This window comes from Papaver somniferum, chromosome 5, assembly GCF_003573695.1.
Source record: "Papaver somniferum cultivar HN1 chromosome 5, ASM357369v1, whole genome shotgun sequence".
NCBI lineage: Eukaryota > Viridiplantae > Streptophyta > Magnoliopsida > Ranunculales > Papaveraceae > Papaver > Papaver somniferum.
In genome coordinates, this window is record NC_039362.1 from 174,898,397 (window position 1) to 174,912,049 (window position 13,653).

At 39.5% G+C, this 13,653-nt stretch overlaps 2 protein-coding genes across 2 annotated transcripts; both read left to right on the forward strand.

Moving 5' to 3' along the window:
• The first annotated feature begins 3,054 nt into the window (after window positions 1-3,054).
• On the forward strand, window positions 3,055-4,065 carry LOC113280111. The gene has a single exon (XM_026528765.1). It carries the CDS (start codon window positions 3,055-3,057, stop codon window positions 4,063-4,065), a length of 1,011 nt encoding a protein of 336 aa, XP_026384550.1.
• A 515-nt stretch (window positions 4,066-4,580) lies between these two features.
• Window positions 4,581-6,998, forward strand: LOC113280112. Its single transcript, XM_026528766.1, has 3 exons — window positions 4,581-6,198; window positions 6,260-6,318; window positions 6,438-6,998. The coding sequence occupies exons 1-3, from the start codon at window positions 4,581-4,583 to the stop codon at window positions 6,996-6,998; spliced, it is 2,238 nt and encodes a 745-aa protein (XP_026384551.1).
• The last annotated feature ends 6,655 nt before the right edge of the window (window positions 6,999-13,653 follow it).

Below are 13,653 nucleotides of genomic sequence, written 5' to 3' on the forward strand. Positions count from 1 at the left end.
AAAGAAAACTCTCTTACGGAAATCTCTTTAGACAGGGGGAATTTTCAGTAACAATTGTATCTTCTCTAAGGAGAATGATTGAGAAACTGAAAGTTTTACTCTCTCAGCGGTTTTATTCGGGCAAAGAAGAGTAACAGTTGCACAATCTCAACCGTCAAAATCTTCTGGGGGCAACCAGATTCACAGCATTAAAGATTTATCTTGCAACTTGATGTGTATATTCAACCCTACTGGCAACATTATTTGGCCTAGTACAAGCAATGACACACCATTGGATCATGAGAAGCGGCAATCAACACTTGGAAAGAAGATCCTTTTCCACGCTGCATCGGGTCAACCAACGAATGAACGAATAAGAAGCATACCCACCAAAACCGACTCGGATACACCTCCCAGTCTGTCATGGCTGACTCATTTCCTCAATATGACTCAGATAACTTCTACCACCCAGATGCAAACACATTCAGACCCTAAAGGGCCAACTAAGGTCAGGTGGATTTCAATCTTTCTCCTTATAGGATCCCATAAAATACAAAGGGCCTACCGGGGAGATGAAACCATATCAACAGCCCAAGGTAAGGTCTTTCTGGTTTGCATTTCTATGATCAGGTCCTGGCTAACTGTACCTCTAAATGAGCTGGCAAGAGTCAACAACTCTTTCTCTATCCGCCACAACTGCAAGTACAAGGACCACTTCAAAATCAACACATTCCTATATGACACAAACCAGAATCAACTCGTGCCACAACTTCAAATTAAAGTTAGACACATCACTTTCAGCTTCTCTGAAGATTATGCATATAACATCTACCAACCCCAATGGGAAGGACAAGGTAAAACTCTCAACACTTTAGATAACAATATAAAATTTTCTGTGTGCAGGTGCTTGAGACAGATCTCATTAGTCATCTACATCAACAAAAACTATCACAAGTATAAAAATAATGAGATGCCCTCATCCTTTGATCAGCACCTACCAAAACCATATTGGCCTATCTTGAGGACAACCCACAACTACTTACAAAAATCTTGCATTACTGACACGGTCAAGAATCTTTTTCAAATTAAAGTTTGGCTTGATTCCCCTCAACATCATTACTGGTCTTATCCCACCACAATACACATTGGTCAATACACTTACTGGTTGTTTTCTGTCTACTACCCCCTCTTCCACCCAAATATGGCTTCTTCATCAAAATCTCCCAACCCATCCCTTGAAAACCTGGTTGCTCAGATGAACAAAACCCTCAAATGCCTGAAGCAGACTTATATCCCAAGGTTTTCTCAAACCCTGAAAACATCAGAACCAAGCAAGCCTTAGACTGGAAATGGTGTTTTATTGGAAAACTTTGCAGCAACATATGTTTTGAAACATCAAGAGTCAACAATTTCATCAACAATAACTGGGAATTCAATAGCAAAGTTGAATTGGATATATGTAATAGGAGAAGGAACTACTTTATTCTCAGACTCACCCATGAAGAAGATTATTCTACTCTCAAGAATGGAGGATCTAGAAGAGTATTTGATAAACTTATGGTTCTAGTCGGTGTACCCTTGGGAGGTCCAGACTTAATTCATGAAGAACAATTCTCTAAGGTTATGATTTGGCTTCTCATCAAAAGAATCCCAACTCATATCATACCAGATATCAACAACATTCTGCAACCTGTTGGAGAATATCAAACAGCCAAGAAACCTTATGGAAGGGACAGTTTTTAGAAAAAATTAGAAGTCAAGGTCACTATTGATGTTACTAAGCCATTAAAGTTTGGTATTTAAGCCTTTGAAACCCCAACCATCTCTCACTGGCTTGAATTTTCTTATGCTCTCAATGGTATCAAATTCTGTAAAGTTTGTAGAATTCTAGATCACCCATCCCCACCTTGCCCCATCCCACCTACACCCTCAAAATCCCACTATTTTAACTACAAAAACTTTCCAACTCTTCAACCTCTACCACCACCCCAAACTGTTTATCAAAAATCTGTCCAAGAAGGTACAAATGTCATTCACAGATGTTACACTAATGTTGATGCATCCCAAGTCTTTGAAATGAAAATGAGAAACGCAACACAGAAGGAACTTGAAAAGACAATAGCAAAAATTGCTCATTCATCCTCTCAACATCTCACTTTTGGAGCTTCTACCAGAGCTGATCCCAACTCCCCACACCCAGATGTAATTGCTAACTAAATAAGGAACATGAAACTTGAGTTATCTAAGAAAATCTCCACCAACTACAAGAACCATCAAGCTAAGTTAAAGATCAAGAAAGCAGCGAGAACCAAACACCCTAACCCAACAAACACCAATGTCAATCAAGCTCAAGACACTACTGGTATCTTCCCAGCTATCCCTACCCAAATATTACCAACCCTTTCTCAAATCAAAGAAACGATGGATGCTGAATCTGAAAAATTCAAAAAGAAGGCCTGGAAGGATAGAAAGACACTTCATATCTTCGATGAAGCAAACTCACCAACTGATCCTCCTTCTCTTAAAGATTCTGACAAGCAAAAAACCATGCCAAAGAGGAAACAATCCACACATATTGCAGTACCCATGGAAACTAGTGAAGCTGATAACATCAAAAGATTCAAGGACTATTCTGAAAACTATGCTGAACCTCTGGACTCAAGCATTCCCCAATTGACTAATGGTACTTCTGGCTCATCAACATCAACCTCTGAGGTACATCTCTTTATTCTTTATCTTAGTCTAAATCACTTGCACCATTACCATGTGCACTTATATTGTTGCATTATATTCTTTTATGATCCTATAGCTAGGAGACCAACCTCAAATTATCCTACTGTATCCTACTTTTGGAAATTTTTTATCTCCATAGCCTGGAACTGTCAAGGGCTAGGGAAAAGACATACCAAGAAATACCTAAATGATATGTTGACCAAATTCAACCCTGACATATGTTTCATCTCTGAAACAAAGCAGAAACATGGAAAACTTTTAAATTCCATGCAACAGCTTAATATTCAGAACTATTGGCATGTCAATCCTTGAGGGGCTGGTGGTACTGTTTGAGGACTAGTAATGATATTGAAGAGAAATCTTGATGTTGAAATAATGGACTATTCCATTCACCATATCAATGCTACCATCAAGCCTACCAGTGGCCCCTCTTGGCTTTTTATTGGTTTTTATGGCAGCCCTTATGATACTCCAAGTAAACTTCACTCTTGGAAATCCTTGGAAACAACTGCTACCAATCACTCCCTCCCTTGGTTGGTCATTGGGGATTTCATTTTCATCTTGCATGATAATGAAAAATACAGTATTCAACCATTGGATAGTGTAGAAGCTAATATCTTTAGTAACAAAATTGTGGACTTGGATCTAATTGACTTAAGAAGTACAGGCTGCCCCTTCACTTGGTCCAATAAGAGAAGTGGTCCTGCTCTCACTGAGCAGAGATTGGATAGAGGTCTTGCCACTGAATCCTGGCTTCTCTTATATCCAAACTCCACTATCACTATTCTTCTAGCAATTGGATCTGATCACCACCCCATTCTTCTTAACACTAATCCTCATTGGTGTACTGGTAAGATTCCTTTCAAGTTCTTTGGTCCCTGGTTGGACCATAAGGACTGTAAGGATATTGTTCTGGAATATTGGCAAAGAAATCTGTCTGGTTCTAGTGATTTCCTCATTGCTAGAAAACTCAAAGACATTAAGCTGAAACTTAAAGTTTGGAACAAAGAAGTGTATGGCAACATAAAGTCAAATATTGAAGAAAGTAAGCAACATCTACATTGGCTACAAGAAAACTACTTCAAGAACAACAAAGGTGAAGCTTTAAAAACTGCAAATCAAGTTCTCAGAGAATGGCAAGACATTGAAGAAAAATTCTGGAAGAAAAAAAGCAGAGATCAATTCATCAAATTGGGGGATAAGAATACAAGTTATTTCCATAAAACTACAAAATGCAGATTAAGAAGAAACAATATAGATTCTATACAAGACAGTACTGGAAATTGGATTGAGGATTACCAAGAAATAAAACAATGTTTAACCAACCATTTTTCTAAGATGGCTACTGCTTAATCTCCTGACATGAACCCTGAAATCATTAACCTCATCCCTACAATTGTCACCAATGTTGATAACAACATTCTCAACAGAATTCCTGAAAATCATGAGGTCAAAGCTATTCTTTTTAGCATGGATAAAGATAAAGCTCCATGTCCAGATGGTTTTCCACCAAACTTCTTCCAAGCCAACTGGGATATTGTAGGAGATGACTTAGTTAAAATGGTACAACATTTCTTCAAGTCTGGGCATCTTCTCAAAGAAATAAATTTCACTTTTATATCCCTGATACCAAAAATTGAAAACCCAACTTTCCCCAGCCACTTCAGACCCATTAGTCTCTACAACACCACCTACAAAATAATATTCAAACTTCTAGCTCAAAGAATGAAACCTCTTCTCACCAAAATCGTATCCCCCTACCAGTCTTCCTTTATACCTGGAAGACAAATTGCTGGTAATATAGCTATAGCCCATGAATTATTCACTACATGAGAACCAGAAGAGGTCTCAAAGATAATAAAGGAACAATGGGGATCAAGATTGATATGTCCAAAGCTTTTGATAGAGTGGATTGGAAATTTCTTCATACCATTATGACTAAAATTGTCTTTGACTCTGAATGGTGTAAAAAAATTATGCAGTACATCTCCACTACTTCTTCAGTTGTCCTGATAAATGGCTCCCCTGATAAATTCTTTAATCCCTCTAGAGGTCTCAGACAAGGGGATCCTCTATCCCCATACTTATTTATTTTCTGCATGGAAGCTTTGTCAAGAACTCTATCTCATGCTGAAGACTTGGGCATCATCTCTGGAGTAAAAATCTGCAAGAATGCTCCATCTATAAACCATCTTCTTTTTGCTGATGACTGTATGGTATTCTGCAAAGAAAATCCTACTGAAGCCAAAAACCTCAAGGACATCCTCAACATCTTTGGAGATACTTCTGGTCAACTCATCAACTTCAGCAAATCTGGTATCTTCTTCAGCAAAGACACTGACCCAGCTCTAATGCCTCATATCTGCAATCTGCTAGGAGTTCAAGCTCTCCCCCTAAATGACAAATATTTAGGCTCGCTTCTATTTACTCACAGAAGAAAAATCCAATATTTCAAACCAGGAGCGGATAAGATGAAAAGAAATCTGTCAAGTTGGAAGAATTCCCCTCTAAATCCAGCTGGAAGAGAAGTTATAATAAAATTTGTGACCTCCACAGCCAGCATTTATCAAATGAACTGCTTCAGAATACCTAAGCAAACTTTTCAAGATATGAATAACTTACAAAGAGATTTCTTTTGGGGAAAAAATCTGGAACACCACACTGGGTTTTACCCAAAAGCTTGGACAGCTATATGCAAACCAAAGGATCTTGGTGGATTAGGATTCATGAATATGGAACTCTTCAATAGTTCCATGATAACAAAAATAGGATGGAGGCTGGAACAGGATAAGGACTCTCTCTGGTACAAATTGATGAATGCCAAATACTTATTGGGGAGAAATGTTCTAAACATGAATACCAAAGCCAAAGATGGAGACTCATGGATTTGGAAAGGGGTTCTTGAAGGAATTCAGAATATACAACACCACTGTACCTGGAGAATAGGAAATGGTAACAAAATCAAAATCTGGGAGGATCTTTGGATACCTAACTCAACTGACAAGCTCACAAAGCCTGCAAACTTCCCCACTGATATACAACTGCTTGCTCATTTAATGACATATCAAAAGGAATGGAATTTCCAACTCATTCAGCAAATTTTTAGTCCTGGTACTGCTCAAGTCATTAGTGATCTTTTTATCCACTCCAAAGAAGAAGACAGCATGCACTGGAAACTCAACAGCACAGGAAAATTCTCTGTTAAAGCTTTGTACAAAGACAAAATAGAGAACCTGTATAGAAATGATCACACAACAAGAAACTGGGGAGCTATATGGAACTTGGAAGTGGCACCAACCATTAAAATCTTTCTCTGGAAATGCTCTCATGAAATCCTCCCAAGTAATGCTAAAACTACAAGCATTCTCCACTATATTGACCCCATATGCAAAATATGCAATAGTGGGGAGGAGACAATGACACACGTGTTCCTCAACTACCCTGCCGCCACTGATGTTTGGAAGCACATGTTAGGTGGAAATCATGGTCTTTTTGATCACCAAACTCTTTTCATGGATTGGTTAATAAGTTGGTTTCAAAATGCTAGCTGCAGTGACAATATCTGCACTTATGCAACCACTTGCTGGTGAATATGGAAGTCTAGATGTGATCTAGTATTCCAAAACATTACTCCAAATGTTAAGAATACAACTCCCAGTATACAAGAACATCTATGTGATCTTACCAGAATCCACACTTTGCCCTACCATGCTCTGAATACTCAGGGGCATACTTATGATACCGATCCCCAAATAACAACAACAAGAAATTATGTTGGGATCCCTCCTCAAAAGCAGACTTTTGGTTTCTTAATCAAAATATGCACTATTCAGGATCCTAACACTTATCAGTTCTTCTCAGCACTAACTATAACTGATTTTGCAGGAAACTATGTTGATAGCAGAGGACACACAAGTCAATGGGGAGCAGGAGGAGCCACAGGAGGAGCAGACTTAGCGTTTGAGTGGGCAGAGAAAAAGCAGCACATGAACATTGAAATACAAGCTGAAACCAATGAAATTCTGGAACACTTCAATGCTCTCTATCTCAAAGCTATAAAGGTAAGATTCAGCAGGAACTATCATAAGGAAAAACAAACATTGAATGAAGCAACAGTCTTAAATGTAATACTTGTATCTTTTGTTTTAATGGGTCTTAAACTTCTTCATAGAACCAAAAATCTCCAAGCTCTAAACTTGGCTATTACTTGTAAGAACCTTAGCAGTGGGTCTGATGTTTTTCAAAACAAGGACACCACTAGCATTGCTATCAATCTATTACCTTAGGCTCTGCCTAAGTTTTCTTAAAAAACATATATATATACATTAATTGGAGGATATGGATTATTATCCATCTAATAGTATCTGCTAAGGAGTGTTTTCTGGGACGAAAATACGAAATTACCCTTTAAAAAAATAAACGATAAATCAAACATAAAAAATACCCTACTCCCTTTTAAATTATAAACATTCCCCGCTCCCTTTCAAATTCCCTTCTCCTTCTTTGTCGGCTCCTCATTTTGAATTTTTTTTTTACATTCGGTAGGGATGAAGACCATGCCGGCAGTAATGAAGACTATGTTGATACTGAGTGCTGGAATAGATTTTAGGATGAATACCATGCCGATACTGAGTGCCGGCATAGTTTTTAGGATGAATACCATGCTGGTATTGAGTGCCAGCATAGTTTTTAGGATGAATACCATGCCGAAACTTGCTATTTTAGACAGATTTTTTTGTATGTTTTTGTCCTCAAACCGGCACGGTTCACTTGGGAATCGACCATGCCGGCACCACTACCGGCATGCTCGATATGAACTTTTTGTGCCGGTAGTGTACTTACAATTTCAAAATTGAGGGATATTGTGTATCGGCATGGTGAAAGTATGAATACCATGTCGATTTGGTCTCTACCGGCATGATATTCATACTTTTACCATGCCGACACTGAGTTTTTCAGGTGTAACAATGGCGGATTCAATGAAAAAAATCAAATTTCAATACATTAATACCTATATATGACTAATTGGAGCACCTGTATATTCAGCTTGTTTACTTTACTGGGTTGGTTCTTCACCTAAACCTTCATCATCATAAATATCTTGATTTAATGTTGTTGCATCAACAAATTCAATAATAATGATTTATTCTACTGATTATCAAACTAATCTATTAATTTAGCTAATTATTTTTAACCAATAAACATGATTAGTGAAGGGTATATTAGGAATTATATGAATTACCCGGATAGGGGGTGACCTTAATTTACTATTTAAACCCCGTTTTTATCTTTTTCTTATATCCCTCAATTAATTTTAGTATCCCCAATTGCGTTTTCTTAATAAAGAGTACATTAGGCTGCAACTAATCGAAATATCTGTTGCACTTTCCAAAATACTAGCATAACTATGTTCTATAAGATATATTATTTTCTATTTTCATGTACAGTTCTTAGGCCAAGCACTATGATGCAGGGCATCCCTTCCCTATCCCTCAAATAAAGGGAAGAGATATCATAAGGAAGGCAGCCTCATTATGGTGTCATTTTTTTCCTTCCCTATGAAAACTGAGTAGCCGTATCTTTTTTCCCAGTTTTTTTCCCCAATATAAATAGATTTTTTCTAGGTAAAAAAAGATATTTTAGAGTAAAAAAAAGATATATAATAGGTAAAAAAGATATATAATAGGTAAAAAAGAGATATAATAGGTAAAAAAAGAATTTTAGTAACAAAAAAAAGAGTGAAAAAAGAAAGTTTTAAGGTAAAACTTTAAAAACTAGAAACGAAACTCGGTAGCCGTGTAAAATTCTACGGAAACTGAGTAACCGTATTAATTTCCATACGGCTACTGAGTTTCCGTAAAGCGTAAATTTATAAGGCTATTAAGTTTCCGTGTGATTTCCCTTCTCTACAAGGTGGATCAGATCTGATCCATTTTACCTTGTAGGGAATGGATATCCCTACTCATATAGATACATGGGAAATCATAGTGGATGGATTTTTAAATTTTTCCCTACATATGAGGGATAGGGTAGAGAAATGGGCACCATAGTGCGTCGCCTTACAAATCAAAATCCTAATCATTGGAGATAGGATTTCCTAACCCATTATGAAAGATGCTTTGGTACATAGAACATGGGGTCCGTATGGGTAATCTCAATGAAGAATCGGAGATTAACTTGTTTCATTTTCAAGAAGTTCTTTACTTGAATGACCGATTTCGGTATGGAAAAAGAGTGGTAGTGGGTGATAATGGTATGGGTTGGATTTGATCTGGTCAGTGTCTTCGGCTTTGACACAAATCGTTCTGGTATTAAAAGCAGTCTCAAAATGTTTGGTCCATTACTCCTTTACGAGAGAGAAGAAGGATTTCTGAAACTGTTTTTAGTTCTGATAGAATGACTTATTAAGTAAGAATTGGTTGAGATACTGTAACTTTATGAATATTTTACGATTTTGAAAAATATCTGTAAAGTTTCCAATTTCATACGGTTTTCTGTTTAATGCATTGAGGCTAGCCTCTTTTTCGAAAAATAGAAGAAGAAGGTAATAACGGATCCAATGCAATTTAAAACTAATCAAAAAACAAACCTTTCTATTTTGATGGGACCAGTAGAATTTACACTGTAAATAATATACCATATAGTGAAAACTACTGAATCATTAGGGTTTCCAACACGTACCCGATTACCTAGAACGTAATCGGATCTGAATGAATCGAATTCGATTCATGGTCCTAAAGTTGGACCCGTTAGCTTCGTGTGGAATTGTTGGGAACTGATAAGTATTCGGGTCCTAACAGGTATATGGAGTAATAAAATCTCGTACCCTTCAGATATGAGATGTCCCTGGTTCCGGAATATATAGTACAAGCTCATTTGCCGACTTTCCCTGCACCCATGAGATAAGCACTTTACTCAGTCCGTCCAGCATAATATGCAGATTCTCATCCTTGACGGGTGAATCCTAATCAGATTTCCTATTGCAATGACCCAAACCCCGTCCTCCACCGATATTTTCTCACTTAACCACTATGGTCGTCGCATGTGAGAGATTTTTAGCCGACGTCGGTACGACGTTCTCTGCCCCTCATGAGACATGCAACTAGCTTTGCGCGTCCAGCGTTTAATTCCATCCACCTGTAAAAGTATTGTAATGACCCAAACCCTATGAAATTTAATAGACAGATACTATGGGTTTCACAGGGTTAATTCCGGTGTTAATCCTGCAGGAAGAACCCTTGAGATCCATCCAGCAGACAGCCTTCCCCCGGGGCGGCTACGATGTGGTCGGGCCGCATACTCTAAGTATGTGGCCCCTTTTCTTTTTTTGACACGTATATAAAGTAAAAAATAAAGTGAAAAATATTTTTATTACAAAAGTATTTAACTAACTTTTTTTTAATTAACTTCCTATTTTTTCTCAAAAAAGAAATGTTTTGCGGGAATTTAGAGGGGACAGAATTTAAGTTTATATACGTGTTAGAAAATTAAAGGGGCCGCATACTTTAAATATGCCGCCCGATCACATCCTAACCGGGGCGGCCTTCCCCGTACAGTTTTGGGTTGGTTGGGCCCCGGGAGACATGAATGTCTCACAACATTAATTTCGAAAACTTAATCTACGGTCAACATATATTCACTATTTTCAAATAAAGAATACAATTTAGATTCCACGGGTAGCTTTTTTGAAGGGGAGCTCATCGAGCTTTTCACCGAAAAAGCTCCCGAAAAAAAAATCCAACGGTCCCTGCTTGCGTGCTTAGTATTGTGACTGATGCGTGCAAAAGTGAGGCCCGCTTTTTTGTCTCAGACGGTGATAACTTCACAATTTCCCCCTTTGTTGATTTATCACTCTTTTGAAATACAATGCTAACCAAATGGTGATACGATTTTTTAGACTCATTATTGGAAATTGTATTGTAAAAGGAGCCTGCGCGCCTAAGAAAAAAGCGTCCAAGACGCCATAGTGTGACTGAATGTTGAGTTCTAAAAATTTTCCTCGACACCTAGGCCCTCCTTAGGCGAGCTAGGCTTATCCCACGCCTCCCCTAGCCCTAATACAACATAGATTGGAAATACTCCACGTACAACGGTGAGAATGCGGGTTGTTCATTATGATGACACGTGACTGGCTATATGTATAAAAGATGTTTGACAATTTCTTAAGAAACTGCGTTTCAACTTATGAAAGCAAACATTACCAAAAAAAAAAGGAAAAAAAACACTTATGAAAGCAAAAGAAGTAGAAAGAAAAGTGTGGACACACGAACTATGCGGGGTCCGAATGCCCGCAATCAATTGTTAAAGTCTAAAGAGATTACGATGGTGATACCCTGATGTGCGTTCATTGGATCAAAACCCACGGGTTTATCATGGCCTCCTCCAACTTCCCCGTGCGTAGCGATTATGCATGGGGTACAAATATAAAAGGAAAGCAACATATATAAGCAAATGCATGCGGAACTAGATGAATGTAAAGTGCTGAAATGTAAATAAGACCAAGGTTTACGTGGTTCAGCACTAAGGCCTACATCCACGGGGTTTGTTGTTCTACTATATTATTCACGGTTACACGAATAGTTGAATGACTTGGGGTTTACATATTTCTCTCCACTATGGGATTCCTTACCTTTGCTATTCTCTCTCTTTCTCTCCTGATGTTTTTTCGATCCCCCTCCCCCTTTGTGGAGATTGGGTATTTATAAGGTAGGAACGTGGGACCCATCTCTGAAGACCGTTGGAACCTTATCTTCTAGTGTCTTGTGTCCATCACGCAGAGGTCTGCGTTTCCCCCTCGATCCCGCGGAGGCATATTCGCTCGTTCCATAGGTCGGTCGACACGTGCACTGAGCAGAGTGTTTAATGCGGGTGGTTGAGGGGTCTGCTCGTGTCAGACAAGTGTCTTCTGCCCCTGTCAGTCCGTGTCAGCTGACTTTCTCTCCACCGTTGATCTTAGCTCCTCTTCTGGGGATGAGATAAAGCAACTCCTAGGGGTTTATTTGGTGCTTCGCGACGCATCGTGTTTTGATGTCTTGGCTTGCATGCTTTCCACGTACCTTTCTGTATACACGTGTCCGATAGTGAGATATATGTGTACACAATTTGCCCCTTTTCTCCAGGCTTAACTGACTAATGGGTGCCTTGAAGAAAAACTATCGTCGCACATTCTTCTCACTCCTAATAACTTCTCCTAGATACTTGGGCACGTCTTTTATTCGTGCATTAACTGCTTATGTAACGGGCACGTTTTCCTATTTCTCCCTTAATTTCCTCTTTTCTTTCGGGTATTTCAAGGATAGAGAGGAAATTTAATTTCATTCTTCTTAAACACTCTCTCAGTTCATTCTTCCTTTAAGTTTCCTGCCTGCCTTCATTAAACCTGTGACCTTAAATTCTTTGTCAGTCTTCATTGCACCTGTGATCTTAAATTCTGTCAGTCTTTATTGCACCTGGGATCTTCCCCTGTTCGTTTCTTCTACTTGCTGTTTTTGCCGGTGAGTTTTTCTTTTCTTGATTTCACTGTTTTATGCCGTGTTGATTTGTGAATTTTCTGCTATTGTTGTTCCTTTTTTGTGATGAAGAACTTTTTCTGATGCTTGCATACTAGTTTGCCCCTGTTCTTCATCTTAAATTAAGGCAGCCATTACTTCGAGGGTGGAGTATTGAGATTGTATCCTAATTTTAGGGTTGCTATGTTATCGGGGTTGTATTGCTATGAATGTGTTTTTTGATTTTTGGTTGTGTGTAACCTGTTCTTGATTTTATTCTTTCCGCAGCCGTGTCTGACCGTCCGCGGCCTACTTATGAGACTCCTGATTCTAGGTTGTCGAGATCTCCTCAGCGTCGAGAGTCTCAAGATGATGTTCGTCGGAGTCGAGTTTCTTCCGGAGCGAGAGCCTCGTCTTCTCGGGAAGAGATTCCTTCGATAATTCCGTCCGGCTCACGGAGAGTCTTGAATCACTCAATGGTGCGTCCTCGTGAAGAGACTCGGAGTACGCAGGCTCCTCCCCGCGCTGTTGCTTTTGACGTTCCTCCTTTACGTTCGTTAGTGCCCGAGCCTCATCTACGGTCTTCTCCAACTTTTAAAGGGAAGAATACAAAGGGCGTAGCTCCTGCGGCTGGATCTTCAAAGAATCCCCCCGTGAAGAGAAAAGCGTCTGAAGCGTTTGTTAGTTCATCCGGCCCCGCCGAGGAGGAAGAGGCTGTTCCCTTGATACGCAGTGTTTCTGTTAGCAGGAAAAAAGTAACCTTTAAGCATATCGATCTTGAAATATTCAAGGAGAAGCATGAGCTCCAAGCCTTCGGGGTTCGTTTTTATGCCCCCGAGGATGATATTTCGTATGAGCTGATCTCTAAGTACAAATTCGATGAATTTCACTTGTTAACGACGGTTGGGGCCTTCGAGGCTGGTCTGATGCTGCCGTTGTACAAATCGGGTGATTCCTTCTACTACGACGTGCTCGCTAGTCGTGAGGGTTCTTCCACAAATACTCATAGCCGTTCCGTATCCCAATTATCGGGGAATTATCTCCGCGCCCTGAAGGAATGCTATCTGCGGAGTAAGGGGGAAACGTCGATGACCTGCTACGTCCCCAATCCCTTGGAGAAGGAATGGAACACTCCTGAAAATTTCAATAACTCCTTCGGTGATTACGTCAATAGCAGGAATCGCAAGCCGTGGAGTGTCAGCCTTCGGAATCTTCCTGCTCCTCGAGGCGAGATTCGTCTGTTAAATGAGGTCAGTGATGCCAAGCTGAAGTATGTTCCTGGCACGGAGGCCTCCAATCGTCGGAAACTCTTCCCCGCGCGAGAAAGGATCAAGCGCGATCATGACTACGAGTGGCACGCCACTGTCATTGAGATAGTAGGTCCGTGGGCTTACGGTTGGATTCCCGGTTCCCGCGGATGGCGGCCAACCGAGAATAGTAAGCCGCGCGAATC